Source organism: Phalacrocorax aristotelis, chromosome 4 (genome assembly GCF_949628215.1).
Source record: "Phalacrocorax aristotelis chromosome 4, bGulAri2.1, whole genome shotgun sequence".
Lineage (NCBI taxonomy): Eukaryota > Metazoa > Chordata > Aves > Suliformes > Phalacrocoracidae > Phalacrocorax > Phalacrocorax aristotelis.
The window spans coordinates 1,307,547-1,327,954 of NC_134279.1; the positions used below are offsets into that span (position 1 = coordinate 1,307,547).

General features: G+C 43.0%; 1 protein-coding gene and 1 long non-coding RNA gene across 2 annotated transcripts in view; one reads left to right on the forward strand and one right to left on the reverse strand.

The window, feature by feature from the left end:
- Positions 1-18,992, forward strand: part of LOC142056894 (uncharacterized) — an 89,365-nt gene extending 70,373 nt beyond the window's left edge. Inside the window, exons 2-3 of the long non-coding RNA XR_012660456.1 lie at positions 17,890-17,993; positions 18,859-18,992. This is a non-coding gene — a long non-coding RNA (uncharacterized LOC142056894). The remainder of the gene's footprint in view (positions 1-17,889; positions 17,994-18,858) is intronic.
- On the reverse strand, positions 1,763-4,520 carry LOC142056893 (interleukin-8-like). Its single transcript, XM_075092418.1, has 4 exons — positions 4,386-4,520; positions 4,067-4,202; positions 3,179-3,262; positions 1,763-2,578 (listed from the first exon to the last, which is right to left on the reverse strand). The coding sequence occupies exons 1-4, from the start codon at positions 4,447-4,449 to the stop codon at positions 2,548-2,550; spliced, it is 315 nt and encodes a 104-aa protein (XP_074948519.1). The 5' UTR covers positions 4,450-4,520; the 3' UTR covers positions 1,763-2,547.
- Positions 18,993-20,408: the final 1,416 nt, after the last annotated feature.

A 20,408-nucleotide genomic window follows, 5' to 3' on the forward strand; every position in this document is an offset into this window, starting at 1 on the left:
TCCATGTGAATATCAGTACTTTACCAAAATGAAGACAGCAGTTGGGTTTCGAAAAGAAGGATCCTGCAAATGACAGCCTTCGTTATTGTAAGGGAGATGGCAGTTTATCCTGGATGTGTCTGTCTTTTGCTCACTGGGGAGCAGGGCAGCACTTTGGATATGTTAGCTAGGATTGTTAACTAGTTCATAACTGGTTTAATTGTTAAGTGTCTCAACGTACAAATACTTTGCCAGGAGAATTAGTAATTTCATGGAGTCAGAGTTCAGCTTTGGAGAGATGCGTTAGCAAAGCAGAAACAACATGGAAGAGCAGCCCACATTTGACAACGGTAGTCATAAAGTCACAAGAGCAGCAGTGCTCTTCTGTGCTTCTCAGAGCAGCCTCTGAGAGCACCAAAACACGTTTTTGGAAGTGTGAGGGTTGTCGTTGTGTTCCTGAGAAAAGTATTTTGTGAGTGCATGTGGAAGAGAAATATAATATTTTATCATTTCTAGCCAGCCTCTGAATCACATCTCACTGATGAGCGATAACCTCTGGAGAAAGAAGGGATACGGTTCAGCCGCCGTGCAGCTGCCCTGCCTGGGGTCCTGGGCGCGCAGGCATTGCTGACATTTTGGACAGAAGAATTTATGAGAAGAGCCCTTCCTTGGCCTTGATTCAGCTTCTAGTAACTTGAATAGGATTTTGCCAGTGACAAAGGTTGCATGCTTACTGTAAGTATCTGTATAGCACTAAAACTGGTGCCATTCCTTTAGGATACACACATACTTTTACGGGCATGCATAATCAAGTGGTTCTTCCCCACCCCTCCCCAGTCTTGGCTGATATATCTGATGTGCTTACCTCCAAATTAGATTTCTGAAAGAAGCCAGCTTGTAAAAATCACTCAGAAAACAGGAACGCTTAGTGGTGTAAGACAAGTTTGAACAAAACCTGTCCCCTTGACAAACTTTGTCTCCTTTACATGCTGAGGATGAGGTCTAGCAGGCTGCGTAATGCAGTGCTGTGGGACAGGGGCAGAGATGGGGTTAGCGAGCAAGGTGTGGTTGGAATAGTTGTCATCTTGCACAAAAGCTTGCTCAAACTGTACCAGAAACTCCCTTTTTGTCTTGCACCATGAGCAAACATGAGCTGTTTGTGCCAAATATGGAGTGGCTCCTTGATGGAAAAAACCGAAGAAAAATATCAAAACATTTGCTCAATGTTGCCATTTTCTCAAGGGTTGCTGCTTTCTCTGTAAATCGCTGTGTCGCAGGCAGGTGCGTGGCTGCACAACCGGAGCTCTGTTTTGTAGGACTTCTCCTCATGCAGCCCTCCCTGCTCACTGGAATTAGGGAGCATGCTCAGTGACTTCCGTAATGTTGATCACAATTCCCCGCTTATTTAAGTCTATGAAAAACCTTGTTCGGTGCCAGATGCTCAGCTGACGTGCTGTGTGAGCACCGCTACTGTTCTGGCCTTTGAATTTCTGTGACTAACCGTGATTTGTTCCTTGTTTTCTATCTGTGAATTTCATCATCCAGACCTCTGAAAACACTGAGTGTGGCAAGAAAGAGGAAGAAAGTAAATCATTTTTATAACTCCTCCTATTGGTTTCCATCTACACTCACCAGGGGCAAGAATTTGCTTTTGTAGTTAGCTCCCCAGCCCCAGCTGAGCCACCACTTGCCCTTCTGAACCCATTACATGATACAAAATGAAGGGAAATGAATTCTCTTTTAGTACTGTGTTTCACTGAGGAAGTTAATAACACACAATAATGAAGTGAAGACGTTTCAACCAGCATTTATTAGGTACATAAACATAAATACTTTCCATACAAAACTAACTAACTAAATAAATAAATAAATACCAAAGACCAACTGCATTATTATGCAAAAGTAAATAAATATGCAAAAGTAAAAATAAGTAAATAAATACGCAAAAGTAAAAATAAATAAATAAATAAAGTGCTTTTTTTTCTAACCAAAAGATGGCATTAAAATATACGTTTACACCTTCACAACACCAATTTGCAATAAATAATATTTTGAAAATGATGGCACAAATCTTGATGTCTCAGAATTTTGGCTTCGTAACTTTGCAGACACCCCTCTTCCAGTCAGTAGCCCACCCTGAGTGTCGTGACCTAGGTACAGTTGATCCGACCTATCCGTGCTTTCCTGGAAAGGAGTCGCTGGTCTTTTCCTAAACTGTTATCAAAAAGGGAGGGTGTCATTTAGTGAAAGCTCCGCTGAGAGCGCACTGCACTGATCCAGCTGTGTTCAGCAAAAATGACTCCAGAATCGTCTCCATCTCCTTTCACAAGCCTTTTTTTCTGCCAGCTTTTTCTGGTGTCAGTGGTTTCTCTCCTTCAAAACAAGACCTCTTCAAAAGACTTAAAAGTACTGTTGTTGGCTAACTACAAAAACAGGGAATCCATGCTCTCTAGGTGCTGTTAGAAGTGTGAATGTAGGAGGCAGGAGGAGGTGAGCTGCCAGAAGCCGGATGAGCATCTCTCCCATTTTTGCCTTCCTGGAAGAGTTAGGACATTTTTCTTCTTCATCTTAGGACACTGTCTCAGGTTTGGCGTTTGCCCTAGGAGGAAAGAAAAAGGAAAAGGAGACAATTAGAACTTGTCCATGGAACTGGTATCACTCGCTGGAACCAGATGAAATCCACCACTAAGGGTTTGTGCTTCTGTGCCGAAGCCCCAAAGCTGTTACTGAACCTAAGGTACACTGGTACATTGTGGCCTCTCCACAAGTACTCAGTAACTGCCGGCTTCCATAGTTTGATGCTTCTCTTGACACATTTTGAGCCTGATTTTTCCCCCACCAATCTAAATGCCCTTAGTTTTGAAAAGCTGCTTGTTTCTTTCTACCATTGCAAGCGAGAGAAAACCAGTCGGTTAATGCCTAGGTTTCCTAAGCGCTTGAGCTGCAGGCTTTCAACATGCTTGTGCCTTACGAGAGATGGAGCTAACGTTCACGTGGGGTGTGTGGCACAGTAAGGGATTGGACCTAAACACTTTAATTAAAGCTCAAAGCAATCACAGTGTTTGTCTCAGTTAATGAACACAAATGGTAGTAACTGCCTGAGGAGACAGCATTTTGAACGCTTTACGCTGTACGTGTGTGCTGGCTCATTTAAAATAGTTTTTTGATAAGCCATGCTCACTGAGAAAAAATTACTCACTTGTCCAGAATCGCCTTGATGATCAGCTTCACCCAGGGAGCAGTGGGCTCCAGGCACACTTCTCTGCCGTCTGTCAGGGTAGCTCTGCAACAGAGAAAAAAGGAAGGGAAAAGGTCTACTTAGTGAATTCCAAGGCAATTTCCCCTTTCTCTCATTCTAGGTGTTCTCCTTTACACGCTTTACAAGAACATGCTTATGTGTTCTCCTTTACTTTAAGCTGTATCAGGTGAGGCTGTAGCCTAACATAAAGTTTGGTGTTTTTTTAATGGTGTCATATCTTCCCATATCTCTTTGTTTGAAGGCATTAAATCATTTGCAAGACTCTCACTCTTTTCGAAATTTCTTCTTTTGTTTTCCCCATCTGGCTTTGTATTTGTGATGGTGTTTAACTGAAGGGCTAAATCTTTCCATCTTGATTCAGACACTGTACTGCCCGGTCCATAGGAATTTTGTTACAGTACAAGTTCTGGAGTTGTGACAGGATTATATGCTTTGTATGCTAATGGTAGCTTTTTCATTGACTTAAGTAGAAGCGTGATCATTTTTTTGACCTAGCCGTCCAAATTCATGGTTTGATCGCTTGCTCAGCATGGCTCCGTGAATTTAATTCTCTTCTCACATGCTGGCAGAATTCAGAGTTTTAGCTGTCTGATGACTGCAGGTTTAGGTTGAAATATTGCATGGGGCATTTAAAAAGTAGTGACTGGCAAAACCAGCACATAACTTGTAACACGTAGCATATTGTTTGTAAGAGCAGCGAGCGTCGTTGTTCTGCATTCTGCGAAGCCGTGCCTGATGGCTTGTTGCGCCTTGCACTTTTATGACCCTGAATGTAAAGTCTGTTTCCTTCTTGTTAAGTCATCGGGAGGATTTCACAAAAGCACTTACATGACTTCCACGTTCTTGCAGTGAGGTCCACTGGGGATGAGGTTCACGTTATGAATGAACTTGGGATGGATGAACTTGGAATGGGTGCTTACACACTGGCACCGGAGTTCAATCGCTGAGCGTGGCAGGGCCTTACCTGTAAACCAAGGAGAAAAAAAAAGGTGGACTCTTTCACCGTTCCCACAGGAAGCACAACATGTTGTTTTTGCTTATGGTATTAGAAGAGTTACTTGCTGCCCCTGTAAGACAGCACAGTAGCTGCCCCGTCGGCATTTACACCAGCAATTAGTTAGGAGAGCTTTAGGAAGGATTCCTCTACCTTTTGTTCCAACCGCTGAGATCAGGAGCAGTGTCAGGACAGCAGCCACAGCCTTGCCCATCATGATGCAAGAGTGTTTCCTCCTTGTGTCGCCTGGGTCTGTTTCTGTGGTGAGGTGAGCTCGCAGCCCAAGGGTGCCGTGCCTGTGCTCTGGGACCTGCCGTGTTTATATACTGCCTCGGCCTCCCCTGGGCACTCCAGCATCACGGGTGGGTCATGCCCTCGGAAACTCCGAATCTGTAAGACGCTACCGTGACATGAGTCACAGGGGAGTGGGTAAGCCCCTTTCTCTCGATGACCATGAAATTGCTTTTCATTAACAGAAAACACGTTATTAATTAAATAAATATAAAAACATAGACTATGTACAAAATTGCCCTGTTCATCGCTTTGCAGAATCTCTAGGGGTTTTGTAATACTCTCTTTCTTGTGATTACTTTTCTTCTGTACCTTCATACTTTTGCTGTTGTTATTATGTAACTCTTCTTACATCTCCACTTCTGGTGGAAGGCATTTGATCTGTGATTTTCCATCTGTGTGTCTTTGGGCTTTGATTTTTTTATCATTTTAAGACATGGTAGTAGTGGGGGCTAATATTTTGTAGAAATGAGAAGCACTAGAACTGGATTTTTATGAGCTCCCCTTGTCCTTATATGCAACTACATTTTAAAACATCTTTCTTTATATGCCAAGATAACTTCTGCAGAAATACTTAGAGTACTTTTTTTATGCATTAAACCTAGCATCACTGAAATAAGCAACAGAATGCAGACTGACGTTGTTGTACTACTGAGAGCATACGGAATATACTATGATATGACGAATTGCTTTGCCTAATCAGGTGGATTTGTTTTGAGGATGACTGCTTCTTCTGAAGCCAGAACTGTTTGCTGCTTTGAATTTGGGCAGAGGGAAATTCTAAAAGCTGCTGCAGGATTCTGCGTCTGAAATAAATTGAGGAACGTTTGCAAATTTAAATTTGACCCTGTAAAGAGAAGACTTTTTCTGATTATAATAAAATAAAAGGAAAAGTGAATATGGGATCATGAAAGATGATTATTCCGATAAAGTCAGAGGTGTACAACCATTTTTATTAACAATAGAATATAATACTAAAACACAAGTGGGCTTTTTTTGGGTTAAACATCAAAGAATGCTATTATTGTTCCTCTGCCAGGAGGAATGTTATGAGACAGTCAAAGGAACCAAGCATAGGACCAGATATGAATGAATATGAGTTTGTTGTTCTGTGACGCATCATGAAGGACACAGGGATTTATGTGTGCCAGACTGAAATTGACTTAATATTACCATATATACCAGTGTCTGTAGTTTTACACAATTAAGATTATATACTCTTAGAGGATGCGTTCTGAATAGTGGCCTAACAAGATGTGTAGACATGGAATTAGGCACCTGTTTTTCCTGTAAATTTTCAGCTTGCAGTGACCATAGCTGGCTTAGCTAATGTGAGCACATAAGCACTTAACTACAGCCCTTCTGTGTCAAACCAGAGGTCTGCCTAGTGCGTATCCTCTCTTCAGTTGTGACCATCAGCAGACGTCTAGGGACATGTATGAAAAGATCGGGTGTGTTTGACAATTAAGCCTAGTAGTCTCCCACTCTGAGCCTGGTTTCATTTGATGCCTCCTGATTCTTTTATGAGAAAAGATACTTATTTATGAGTATAAATTGCACTGCCTGAAGAGTGTAGACCTCTTTTCCAAATGAACCCAAGAAACCGTCCTTTGACTTTATTTTCATTAATGATTTTCTTTAACTCAAAGGCAAAACTATTACTTCTGTACTGTGTATGCAACAAAAGTGTTATTCTTTGTCTTCTTTGTGTCAAACCTACTGCCTGTTGTGTTTTAAGGAAGTGTTATCTCTGCTTTCTTGATGCAGACAGATAAGATGTTTATGGCTCTTGCACATTACTGCTCCAATATAAAGAAAAGGCTTAGGTATCTTGTTTCTAATATATATGACATAATAATTACAGTAAAACAAATCTTGGTATGGAGCCATGGGAACAACCAAGTAGAGTTCTGGAGCCTGTGCTTTGACTTGCAATTTGAGAGGGAGTGAGCGGAAGACTTGGCATGCAAAAACCCCACGGTCAGCAAAGATAAAATTCCTTTTGTGGTTACAGAGAGAAGTCAGAAAAGATGAACCAAAAATGAAAAGATCACAAGTTTTATTGTAAACTGTTGTGATTTGGGCAAAAGAGAGGAGCCGCTGTTTCAATTTAGTTACATGGACCTAGTTTTGGAGACGTGAGGCAGGTGTGTTAAAAGCTGCTCAATTTCTAATGCGTACAGTTTCTCACTGAAGAGGATAATTCCGAAGCCTTAAGTATAACTATAGTAAACAATATCTGGTAGCCTCCAGCTGAATAAACACCTTTTTTTTGTCATAAGGGTCATAAATACAGTTATTGAGAAACTTCAATTTTCTTGGCATAAGAGTGCCTTAACACCTAGCAAGTGATAAGATTTCTGAGAAGTGCTGGGCTTATGAGCAATAGATGACGGACGGGAATGCAGACTGTGCCCCATCCGACTTTTGACATCAATGTGAGGTACAGAAGTCCCTGTCCCAATCACATGGTGAACTGGTGTGTGCTAGATGAGTTCAAATCAATCTGTAGGTGCTACCGCAGGCATAAAATTCACTAATTCCACTGATCAAGACTTCTGCATCAGTTATGCTATGGCATAGCAAAGGGCAGGAGAGAGCCTGAGGTACCCAAGTGAAAAAGTTGGAGTTTCTCTGACCATTTTCTGTATGCTTCTCCCCAACTTTCCCTGACTTGTGAGCAACCTGGAGCTTTACATTTCCTTATGCTCTCATGAGCAGTGGGGGACTTTTTTTCCCCAGGACACCCTTTGCACAGCTCTGTCCTCATCTCCCTCAACGATTGCTCACCACTGTCTTTAGAAATCCTGCCTCATGCCTGGAATTTTATATCCAAACATGTAAAAGATCATTTAGAAATAGCAGAGCAGCTAAGTCAGTGAATATGACAACTCCTGTTGGGGTTTTCTTTAAAGAAAATTAGGTTCCACAGGAAAGGGTAGTCCTGCTTGAGGTTTATATTTTCTTCAGGCAAATTCTTCCTCTTATTTTCTTATACTTCTGTGACCCTGTATGCAAAATCTGTGAGCACTTTTGATCTGCATAGGGAAAAATCTCAACTTCTTTGAGCCTTTGGCAGGCTGGCTCTTCAGTGTCATCTGTATTTTGGTGATGAGACAGTCTCTACTGTGAACCTTACTTGAGGCCACTTTACTGACTTGAGAGGGCCAAACAGAGAACTTAGAGTTTCAAATACCATAAGTGTATGTCTTTTCCCCCTAACTATTACATAATTAGATAGCCACAAAACCCACAAGATTTTAAGTTTGCCAACTGTCACACTGAATGACTTTTATACGAAAGATACGGAATAAATGGCTGTAAGCAGAAACACAGCCATAAGATACGTGTTTAGTACCTATCTTCCTGACCAGCTTCAGTAGTGTCTGGGTCAGCCTTCTGCAAAAATATTCCTTCTCTTTTGTTCAGTTAATATGCAATTCTGGAATCCCTGCTCATTTGGATGAGCCGTTCTTCTCAGGAAAGATAGAAATTCATGTGGTTGCCTCTGCTCCTCTTCCTGAAACTGTTTATTCTTGATATTTACCAGCATTAACAAAAATGGAAATTGCATTAATTTATTTCTAGAGGTGCTGGACCTGAAGTGAAGTGTATTTTCTGAATGAAAGTAGCAGCAGGGTGCCTACTGAGCAGGTGTCACAAAGGTCACTATGTGAGCGCTTTAACAAAGGAGCATTGATTAGTCATAAGGTTGCACAGTGTCTTCTGACAACAAGGATGAGAGGCAGAGCTTTGCTGTACCACAGAGCTACTTCCTCACAGCACAGGAGATGATGGATCCCTGTTCCTGTATCTTGCAACACCGATGCTGGTGAATACTTTTTTCCATCTACACTGCTGATGAAATCTCTGGTTTAGAGACTCGAGAAGCACCTCTGAGGTCTTTCTCGAGAGGACCTGGCACGTGGATCTCCCTGCAGCACAACCAAGTGCTCCGGCAATACACAATTTTATAACACATCTAAGCCCATTGCTATCACTTCTTCTGATTTTTCTGTTAGACAGCTTAATTTCCCTTTGCTCATCTCACTAGCTGTTCTGGATCCTAGCACTATGCATTTCATACTCCACCCTTGCAGCTGGAGTGCTAAAATTCATTATTGGCAATGTTGAACATCACTTAAGCAAAGTCCCTGAGCCTCAACCAGAACATTTATAGTTGACTCAGAACTTTATTCACAGTGTTCAGCAGTCTGAAGGAATCCAAAATTGCAGTCCTTCCTTTCTGTGGCCTTTACAATGCAGTCAAAAGTCATTTTCTAATTGGGTTTGATAGAAAATACCTGCTTTTGATGTTCCTGGGGTTTGCCTGTGTATGTAGTAACTGCATAGGAAATGAAGTAATCTCCAGAAAGGGAAGTAGTATTGAGGAAAAAAGCAAAAAAGAAGAAAATAAAGAAAATGGACAGGATGCTGCCAGAAGCATGACCAAGGTATTCATGATACTCAACATGCAGCAACTTTTTCGAAGAAGTGACCACTATGTTGTAATTCTAGTAGATGCATTTTTTAAAGGGATAAAAATTGCAGAAGGATTACTCAGGGACTTTCCATTGTTTCAGCTGGTATCAGCATGTGTTGTCTTTCATATTAAATAAATACCGTTTTTCATTAATCATCATAAGCAACTGAAAACCAATTACAATACACGAACCAAAGTGTGACTCAAGCAAATATTTTATTTAATGTGTCAAGGCCAAGACTTCCAGGGCTGAGCAGAAATGGTAGTTGTGAATAAGGAAAGGTCTGGAGAAGATACTTAGGACCCACACTTGCTCACACTCCCTCTCTTAGTGCCTGGCCTCCGCTTTGCAAGTTTCTATCCCGTCAGCTATGCCAAAACTAGAAGCCTGTTTTCTAGGTAGCCTTTATCTACTTGAGGGAAGAGGATAAAATAGTGACAGTTTTTCAAAAGCTGTTGTGTTTTCAAGCCTATTGCAAAGCAAAGCAGAATTAACAACCCCTTGCTACCTGAGTATTGCAATTCCAATCGTCCACCTACCAGTGTAAATTGGGAATAAATGAAAATCAATGGAGTCACGCTTCAGCATCAGATCTAAATCTGAAGAGAACAGGGTCCTGAACTCAGAGGCAGTGAGATGATGTGAAGCACAACAGCTACTAGGAGACAGAAGAGGATGCATTGGCCTCCAATTCCTGAGTGTAAATCATCGAGGCATTTTTTATATCCAAAGTTTCAAGTACGGAAGAAAAATCATTTTGAACTGGAGTTAGAGGGCTCCTATGTATGCCTCTTGCCTGCATCTGAGAGAGCAAAGGGTGAAGACAGAAGAACTCAGAGAGGAAGGGAACTGCGGTCTGCGTATTATCCACAAGGGCCCATCCCCACTGTGTGGGAAGCCAGCTCCTCGTGGGACTGATCATCACTGAGCAGACTTTATGTACCTTTACATCACATGAAACCGAGACAGAGTTTTTAGCTCCTTAAACAAACACCTCTGACACTGGAGCTGAGGGAAAATACTCCTGAGTAAGTGCCAAACTGGAGGCTGAAAGGGAACAAACGCATCCTAAGAAATCTGTTTCTGCTGCAGTCCTGCTGGTTGGACACCGCAGAAATGTTAGCTGACTCCAAGCAGGTAACTCTTCCCCGGGGATTCATTTCCATTGGTTTATTTACAGGATAAATATTTGCCCTGCTGAGTGCAGGGCATTGAGTTTTGCAGATTAACTATTTCTGTTTGTTCTGCTTTGTGGTATTGCTGTGGAAGAGATTGATTCCCCTATTAATAGGTACAAATAAGGATCTGAAATGCTGTTGCACCTGGCTATTCCGCTTTCTCCTGCAGTTGTTACAGATGCTGGGCAGAAGTCAGGAAAGTCGACTGAGATGGGAACAGACCCCAGGTCCTGTCTCTTCCCACCCAGTCCTGCTCCTCAAGAAAAAAGAGCAAAGGCAGCACATCCAGCATGTACTTTTTCTGGCTGGTAACACTATGCTGGAAGGTAATGGTTTTCAGAGGAATCACACTAATTTTTCTTGTCACTGGCTTTCTCCAGGCTAAACCCCCCCAGCTCCCTCAGCCGCTCCCCAGCACACTTGCACTCCAGACCCTGCCCCAGCTCTGTTGCCCTTCTCTGGACACGCTCCAGCACTTCAAGGTCCTCCTTGTGCTCAGGGGCCCAAAACTGAGCCCAACATTCGAGGTGCGGCCTCACTAGTGCCGAGCACAGGGGCACCATCCCTGCCCTGCTCCTGCTGGCCACAGTATTCATATTTTTTAAGCCTCCACAGTTTGTTTGCAGTATTACAGCACTTTTTGGAAGGCATCTTTATTTGTGTGTGAAGTTTCTCAGATTTTGTGAACTTGAAATTAAAAATACCGTTGTTTAGCAGTGTAAATCTATGTCTAACCATCTTGGTAGTCGTCCTCTGAATCATATCTCCTCATCCTTTATAGTTTCTAGGGCATTTGCAATTCACCGTGGTGCTTCGGGGAAAGTGACGGAGCTATTCTTTAACTCTTCAAAAGAAAGTGACTTGATGGTTGAAAGTAGTGATCTGTGGTCTGACCTGAACACTTCCTACCCAGACTGATCTTCATCTGAGGTAGATCTTATCTCAGGATGACTGCTTTGTGTAATGTATGCCTGTGGGTCTGATGTTTACCAAACCGCCATCAACCAAGATCTGAGCTAGCTTGAACTGTCGCAGTTAGGATTGCAAGTGGTTTTATACCTTTAGCAACTCCTAAGGTGCGGCCCGAACTTCTGAAAGCCCTAGTCTCCCCCTGCCATTCCCACCCTACCCTCTCTTCAGTATTACGCTTCATTGTTTGTCCGTTCTGGGCTTGGATTCTCTTTGAAGGGAAGGCATCTTCTCCTATTTATTGTAGGAAAAGGATTTGTCATTGGGATTCAATGAAAGATGTGAAAATTACTGTAATATGTCACTGTTTATCCTATTTGCAGCCCAGTGCTAATTCACTCTTCTAAAAAGTAATGTAATTAGAATACAGGAATTTACCCACTTCAATTTAGCATAGACAGCTGTGTTGACACAGACCAAACCCAAACACCTGCATCTTTAATGTAGATCAAGGATATAAACCTACAGCAAAGAGTTTGATTTTCCCCAGCACTTTTTTCCAGAAGGCCTGCCAATACCTGTTTGTTGAGTCCAACCTGTTGAGGTATCCAGTCCCGGTACAGTTAACCAGGAAACCATCCATTATGAGTGTAAGGCAGGTACTGGGGTAGTCACTGAGCCAAATATTTAACCACCCACACAAAACAATATCCTTCCCCATTCTTCTTAAGTCTAACAACCACTGGAGAGTTTGGGAATGGTTAAGAGTCATTATAAGTTTCTATTCCAGTATATCTTGTATCATTTTAATTTTTGAAGTGACATGCATGACTGCACACTGGCTGACGGTCTTTCTTAAGATTTATCCTGTCGGTCACACATATTCTTCAGAAAAGATTTCCATTGCTTTTGCAAAATCTCTATGATTTCTGCAGTTTTGGAGGGCAAAAACTTCTTGGGGAGTAAGCTGTCCTCCAGAAGAGTTTCTCATAGACTGTCAGAGAGTAAATGAGAAATGCAAGAGACCTAGGACCCCTTCCTCTTGGTTAGACTTTATGTTTGCTTCTACTTTTTGGCTTTGATGAGGTTTAAAAGGTTTTCTCCTGGAAAGATTGTCCTCATGTATTGTAGTTTTACTGTTCTACTTGAGGCATCTGGCCAAGTTCTGTTCCACCAAATGACTAAGGATTTGCCAGTCTTAAGGGACTCGAGATACTTGGAGACAATTTCTTTCTCCTCCATGCTTAGTGTGTCCTTCCTAGGAATCTTTGAGATGGTCCAAAAGGAACTCTGACTTTCCCACTACCCAGGAAGTCTGATGGAGCAAACCTTAGAGACTGGGTATTCCTCAGAGCTGGTAGGAAATAAACAGGGCAACCCTGTAAGCTCACCATTCGCTGTCTGATTTGTAACACAACCCTGAGAGCGAGAACTTCCCCAATTCACCTTTTTCTGCTGCTAGCATCAAATCTATCACCACAACTAAAAATGTTTTCCCTTTCTCTGAAGCTGACATGAATAAAACCGTGTTACTTTGAGGTTCGCTGTCTGCCATCTCAAAAATGTAGCCCTTACACTGTCTGTAGGCTTCCTTTTGTTTTGGAAAAAGATCCCTACTTCCCTATATCGCCCAAAGCTATCATACAGGTTTATTTGGATTCGTACGACCCATGTCTGACTTGAGAGATTTCTCACGCCCTATTTCAGACAACCTCCTCAACAAATCATTGCATGAACAGTCTTGGTTGGAAAAACTGATATCCAGTAATACTGCAGGTATCATCTAACCAGACATTATTACCTCTTCCTGAGCCAGGTGGGGAATCACAGTTTCAAAGGAAGACACGAGGAAGTAAGGTTGGAGGAGCCCTCTGGAGAACGCCCAGTCTGCGCTCATGCAATCACATACGTGTGCGCGCACACACGTCCTAACTGTTCAAAGCAGGGTCAGCTAGAGCAGGTTGCTCAGGACCTTGTCAAGTCGAGTTTTGAGTATCTCTAAGGATGGAGAATTCACAAGCTCTGTATGCTTTCGTTTTAGGTTAGAGTTTTGTCAGGAGCTCCTTGTTCATCCGTGCCAGGCCTCCTGCTGACTTTGCTTGATTTCCTGCTTGCTGGTGAAAGCTTTAAGTTATGCGTGCGGAACTGCAAAGGTCCTGTAACCACACTGCACCTCTCAGCTCTGTTTCTGGAATTTTTAACTGTGTTTCTCTGTGAAATGAAAGTCACTTTAGAAAGTATTGCAGTTAATAAAATTGTCCGGTTGTGTGTACCAGGAGCAGTGACAGGGGCTCAAGTGCTTTATCTCATTCCGTACAAGCGGAGGATAGTTGTAAACCACTGTGCAGTTATTAGTTCATAAAGATTTGGCTTGCGCTTTAGTGAGGGAGATGTAACTGTATTTTCATCAGGGAATGGCTACTGAACCAGGGTTTGTAAACAATTTCCTTCCAGCTAGCGTTGCAAAATGAGCAGGATGTGCACTCGTTGACTTGAACGTCAGTCTGTTCACCTTTCACATGAATTTTTGTTGTACGTTATAGAAGTGTGGGGAAGGCAATAGCTACAGATTAAGCTTGAAATCATAGCCTTTGTTGTTAGAATCTTTAAGTAGTAAGGTATAGAACTGGACAGGAAGGGAAGAAATGAGTTCTGGAGTGCATAACTCATTGAAGTTTTTAGTCTTTTATGCCCAGTTTCAAGGTAGAGCTCAATCTGTCATCAACCTTTGAGGCACTCTCTGCATTCAGAATGAAAAAGCTGATGTATTCTTGGATGCTCTGCATAAACACTCCTGCCACGATGAAGATGATGATCATGTCCAAAGCTTTTATCACAGTAGTAATTTTCATCAAGTACTTTTTTCTTTGGTTTTTGTGATACTTGCTTAAGAAGCTACGAATTAAAAATTGTGTGTCACATCTTAAACTCACCATAATGCATTCTGAAAGGAATGCTTGTAATTTCGTATAAGCCGGCTCATGTCCTACTCTTCTCACAACCCAGTCTGAAAGGAAATGCCAGTTATGGTAATCATTTCCCAAAGGAAATTCCAGATGAAAAGCATATGTCTGTAGCAGACGGCATAATAGCATAGAAGTTTGATTTTCATACACTATTTTTGAGTACTTATATGATTTGTTGACAGTAAGAAGTGCAAGGCAAGTAGCAGAAGTTCAGGTAACAAATGAATTGCTTCCGTTCTGAAGATACTAAAAATTACATTTTACTGTTTAGGCAAGCAGTGAGTTCCTCGGAACCTTCCTTTACTGTCACCTCCTTATTTCTTTTCTGAATCAAAGACATTTTGCAATAACCAACAGTTATTGTGCTGTTTTACTATGTTTTGGACAGATTAATCCAGAAAAGAATAGTGTTTCTCATTCACATGCAGTCAAATCCAAGTTTCAGTGGAAGACTTTGGGGACTTATTTTGAGATCTGGGAATAGGATTTCTGAGGTGCTTGTTATTACAGACATGTTTTTTTTTCACTCCAGTTCTGGTCATTTTAATTTTAGGCTGATTCTTCCTTATTTATTTGAGGGGGGGTTCTATGATAGTGGTAGTGAAATAACTGAAGAGAGGGTGCAAAAGCTGCACTGCAGAGGTGAGAACAAGAGTCCAGGGCTGAGGAAGGCAGAGGAACTTCTTACGCTGGCTTCCCCAAGGCTGTATGTCTCAAACTACATCCTTAGTTGTAACAACATAGCCTAGAAAATTATTTACTGTAATCCATTGTATGAAGCATCAGACATGCTGTATTAGGTGGCAGATAATATCTGAAGGATTAGCAACAATTGCTCTAAAGCCTTAAAGAACTAAGGCGCCATCAAATTAAGTTATATGACACAATGGAATTACAAGAAGTAATGACATTTTTACCACAGAACAAAAGCTGTCTCTATTAAGCCTTACTAACATGTAGGTCACTTCATTTCATGGCAAGTTCAGTCATGTTGGCTTTTCCTGCTAGCAGCAGGAAGCGTTGGATATCTCTAACAACATGCTGAATCCCGTAACTTCAGCAGCAGCCAGCAAGGGTCGGAGGTACTCGGTGCTGCTCAGGAAGCAGACATGTTACCGAAAAACACGGTAAAATCAGAAACAACTCTTTAACACCAATTTAGTATTAAAGAGCAGGCATTCTTTATTCACAGCACTGGATGCACAGGGGATCGCTCCTCCTAACGTGCGTACCTTACACACCTTTCCCATACAATTTATAGATCAAAAATTGACATATTCATACATATTCATTATTGTCCTGTCTACTGATTGGTACAAACTTGTTCGTTCCGTATGTCAATCACTGCACAGGCTCGGTTGTCCTCTTCCATTGCTCTCTTCTGAGTAGGTGGTGTTACTTGGGTCGGTGGTGGTCTGTGAGTCGGTGGTCGCGATCTCCCCCTGCCAGAATTACCTTTTACCTTCTTGGCTCTTAATCTTGGCAGTCTTGGCTAGTTTTCTCAGTCCGCTACACGAAACCGCGTTTTGTCATCCTTTTCTGACAGAAACACATTGTCTGTTGTTTCGTTCACATTAATGATTACCTAGGGACTAAAATGTGGATCAACAGATACACTATTGGCATACTCCATGTCCCCAGACTTAACGTCCAGTTGGATAGGGCTGTACAAGGAGTATAGCAACATCCATGGTTGGTTAATTCCATCGCTCTGGTTACAGTCAGACTATACTGTTATTCTTTTTAGTTTACATCTTCTATCACAGCTACAGCACTACAGCTAGTGTGTTGTGCTGCATGTGACTGCTATGGTATAAAGGCAAAACAAGCACGCTGGAGGCAGAAGAGCAGTTGTTGCCTAAGGTGAGTTGCTCACAGATGTGCCTTGTGTCTTTCAGGCTGTGAATGTGTCTCCCTGGGCTGTTTACCTGCAAAAGGCAATGCTGGTACATTGCATCTTTGCTGTTTTTCAGGGCCGCATCCTCAAGCCCATGTACTAGCCATAGCTAGTTTCAAAGTGAATAATTCATTGTGGGGACATCCAAATGTCATTTTCATGTCATTCTTTTGCTTGGAGGCAGGAACTTCGTAATGAGTTCCAGCAGGCAATAAGATCATACCCGCGTCCTGTTGCAATCTCATTGTCTTGCACAGTGTCATCCTGGGAGCCCTGTGCAAGAAGCCATTTCTACACTAATGGCATGCAATCGAGGACGCTGTCATTTTGAAAGAGCAGTGATGGTCCCCCTTTAAAGTCAGCAAGGGAGCTTCCTGCCTAGGAGCAGCAATCAGCATTTTAGCATTTCTGCTAAGTGAGAATGCTTCTGATCCGAGCAGGGGGCATTTCACCACTGTTCATCCTAAGTTCCCAGTGTAGCTCATTAGTGGGTTCAGAATAATCATCATTCCCCTAAAAGGATTGGTGAGTGGATGCATTAGATCCTCTCTTCCAGCATAAATCCAGCAGGCAGCATACACTTGTAAAAGTCAGGAATGGCAGAGTGCATATACAGGGTTTCTAGCAGCATTTGCAGCCGTACCCGACGGCATCTTACAGCCTTCAGTGTGGGTCTTACAGTGGGTTGTAAGACTCTAGGGCCAGAAAGCAGCCTATTTTTGAATAGTATCTCAAATAATGGGCTACTTATCTGAAGCTGAGCTGTGGCACACTGCCTCAGCAAAAATGAGTACTAGTAGTGGTGACTCAGCGCACACCGCCGTCTTGCTGAGCCATGGCTCTTCAAAATCGGACAGGGCCTTTCCACACCCTGAAACGCTCTTGCACAAGCTGTTGTTCCAAGCAGCGAAGAAGAGGCCTGAATCACAAAGCTGAGATCAGAATCTGGATCTGAAGCTTGCATTCCCCGGGGAGTATTTGAATACAGAAATTTTGTCTAAGGCTCACCCCAAGGATATGAAATCACTTTGTGAAAGGAAATCAAGATGTGCCCATTTTCTAGCTAGTGTTATCTGGGATGTGATGTTAATGTTCTGCAGGCAAGTTAACAGCATGGCCTTTGCTATTTAGAGTTGTAGCCTTGAATATGCAAGTGGATACTTAAACAAGTGGCCTCATTTTCACTTTTGTAACTGCTGCTCAAGTTGCTGGGTATCTGTGAGAGCAATAATCAAGGCAATTTCAGTTTCCTTCTTTAGAAGTGGCCACATGAAAGCATGGACCAATGAGGAATTTTCAGCTTAAGGCAAGTCCCTTAGCAAAGAAAAATAAAAAGACAGCCCAGGAGAAAATCAGCAGGTAAATTAGATTTATTGCATGTAGGTGATGTGTAAGATGGATAAACTCAGGGAGAAGACAGTCACATGCCTAAAGCATTAACCTGGAATCCTGGAGATTTTAGCCTAGCTCTTGGCTGTGGTGCAGAGTTTTGTGACTCTGGGATAGTCGATTAGGCCAGGATCTGCAAAGATGTCATCAAAGATGAGCCTGTCATCCTCAAAGGTCATTCCAGAGCAAGTTGATTACCTCTGAAGATTCAAGTTTTATGTCTTTGTGCCTGACTTCTCTATGAAATTACATAGCTGCATAGTTTGAAGCTGCCTGTCTCCCAGGAGATGTGTTTGAGTTACATTGACTCTTCTCTAGAGGTTCAGAAAAAGAAACAGCATGGAGGAAGGTTAGTTTAAAGGCCTTGAGAACAGAGTGATTAATATTTTTATTTTATTAAAGAACATACACACTTTATCAAACAGGAGCACAGGATTGCCATGGGTTATGTGATTAAATAAAGTATCGGCACAGTTCTTAGACACAACAAGTACAGACCTCAGACAATGTAAGTGAAACTGTGTTTTCTTTTTGCAAAAGTAGAATTTGTGAGTTACCAAGTGTACTTTAAAGTATGGATCTAGAAGACCTTTGAAAGAAACATCACTTCCATTCTGTGCATTTTGCTGAAAAGATGCAAATTACAGGTAAGAGTTTATCTTTAACACTTTAGGTAATTTAACCTTTCAAAATGGAAACAGGATCTGTAATTCAGAGGGAGAGGCTTGCTTTCTTCCTTTCTGAAATAAATCCACCATATAAGCCTCTTGAAAGGATTCAAGCAAATTTCACCCTCATCACATTTCATAAACAAATAAACTAACACAGAAAAAAAACCATTTGAGTTGGATTATGGTTTTGCTCCACACCTTAGTGCCAGGAAATTCAGCTCCAGGTGACACATTGTTTTTCAGTGCAACCTGTTTTGTTTATGTAGTAATGCCAGTTATAGACACTAGCTGAAAGTTGAACTTCCTGCCAGAAGCTGGTGCAGGTCACGCTTCCAGTGTAGGATTTGCACGATTTATTTCTCTTTTGCATTACTTGACACAGTAATCTGATATTTTGCTCCCCCCCCCCCCCGCATTGACAAGATTGCTTAAGTGAAAAACACTGCCAATATTTTCTTCTGGTATGTGATAAAGTGCAAGTATGGTGGGAAAGAGTGCTTTGTCTCTCTGAAGTCTAGAAACTCATTAGTCTGAAAGATAAAAGAAAGGATATTTTCCTATTCACAAAAATGGCAGCAGCGGCCTCTTGCACTTATGCCAGAATGGGCTGTCCAGGGCTCAGGTCAAGTTTTTTTCCTTTATTAATATTTGGCTTCGCTAGGAATACTGGGATTTCTTTTTGCAAGTGCTTCACTAACAACTTCAAGCAAGCAGGAGACCGTAATATCATTTCAGCTTCTTTGTCTAGGCCCAGTTACCTTTTCTGTCATTGAACCATTGTAAAGATTATAACCAAACCCAGATCTCTGATGCCCCTTTTCTGCTCTTATTTCTTGTCCAGGAAGATCTACCGATGTCCCTAAGGATGGAGTCATTTTCTGTTTCACATCTGCTCCCACAGCCTCAGACTTAGCATGGGCACGCCTTTTGTAGGGAAACGCTAAGTGTGGTTATTCGGTATGGCTACTGGTGTACTGTGGAGAGTGTACGAAAGATATGTATTGAAGTCCATCCCCTCCCTCCCCGCATTTTTATTCTCCTTCCCTCCCTCTTTTCTGCCACAGGTCACCACAGTAAAACGCAGCACAATAAAATGTAATGACAGTGCTTCCTAAGGCAGGCTAATGAGGAAGTAAAATTTTTCCCCACGCATCTTCTAGCCAGGTGGTATACGAAAGACTGGTAAGGCAGCAGTGCCTACGCATGAAACATCCTTCTCCCAGGAACCCACACTGAGTCTCATCCTCCACCATCTCTTCTGTTAAATACAAACAGTGTAAGCAATTCCTAGACCTGATGTTTCAGTGAGTGCAGGCATGTGTCACAGATTCGTAGAATCATTAAGAGCTCTGAGAGGATCAAGTCCAGCTGTCGACCCAACACTCCCAGACGTCCTAAACCATGCCCTAAAGTGCCATGTCTGCATGGTTTTTTGACCATCTCCAGGGATGGCGACGCCCCCACCCCTCTGGGCAGCCTGTTCAGTAAAGACATTTTTCCTAATATCCAACCTAATCGTCCCCTGGCACAGCTTGAGGCCATTTCCTTTTAGCCTATCACTAGTAACTTGGGAGAAGAGGCCAACCTCCCCCTCACTCCAGCCCCTCTCAGGCAGCTGCAGAGAGCGAGGAGGGCTCCCCTCAGCCTCCTCTTCTCCAGGCTAAACCCCCCCAGCCCCCTCAGCCACCCCCCAGCACACTTGTGCTCCAGACCCTGCCCCAGCTCCACTGTCCTTCTCTGGACACGTTCAAGCACCTCCATGTCCTTTTTGTCCCAAGGGGCCCAAACCTGAGCCCAGCATTCGAGGTGGGGCCTCCCCAGGGCCGAGCACAGGGGCCCCATCCCTGCCCGGCTCCTGCTGGCCACACCAGTGCTGACACAAGCCCGGGGGCTGGTGGCCTCCTTGGCCACCCGGGCACTGCTGGCTCATGCCCAGCCGGCTGTCAGCCAGCACCCCCAGGACCTTCTCCGCCGGGCACTTCCCAGCCCCTCTGCCCCAGGCCTGCAGCGTTGCCTGGGGTTGGTGTGACCCAAGGGCAGAACCCAGCACTTGGCCTTGTTAAATCTCACACAGCTGGCCTCGGCCCATGGATCCAGCCTATCCCGGTCCCTCTGCAGAGCCTTCCTGCCCTCGAGCAGATCGACACTCCCGCCCAGCTTGGTGTCATCTGCAAGCTTACGGAGGGCACACTCCATCCCCTCATCCAGGTCATTGATAAAGACATCAAACAAGACTGGCCCCAACACTGAGCCCTGGGGAACCCTGCTCATGCCCGGCCACCAGCTGGGTTTAGCTCTGTTCACCACAGTGCTTTGGGCCCGGGCACCCAGCCAGTTTTTACCCAGCAGAGTATGCCTGTCCAAGCCATGAGCCGCCAGCTTCTCTAGGAG

Bases quoted from the DNA above. Each gene is read 5' to 3' on its own strand.
- LOC142056893 (XM_075092418.1), bottom strand. From the start codon at position 4,449: ATGATGGGCAAGGCTGTGGCTGCTGTCCTGACACTGCTCCTGATCTCA. The intron at 4,203-4,385 runs GTAGAGGAATCC...CTTGGTTTACAG, and splicing joins CTCAGCGGTTGGAACAAAAG to GTAAGGCCCTGCCACGCTCA. The intron at 2,579-3,178 runs GTGAGTAATTTT...CTTTCCTCCTAG, and splicing joins ATCAAGGCGATTCTGGACAA to GGCAAACGCCAAACCTGAGA.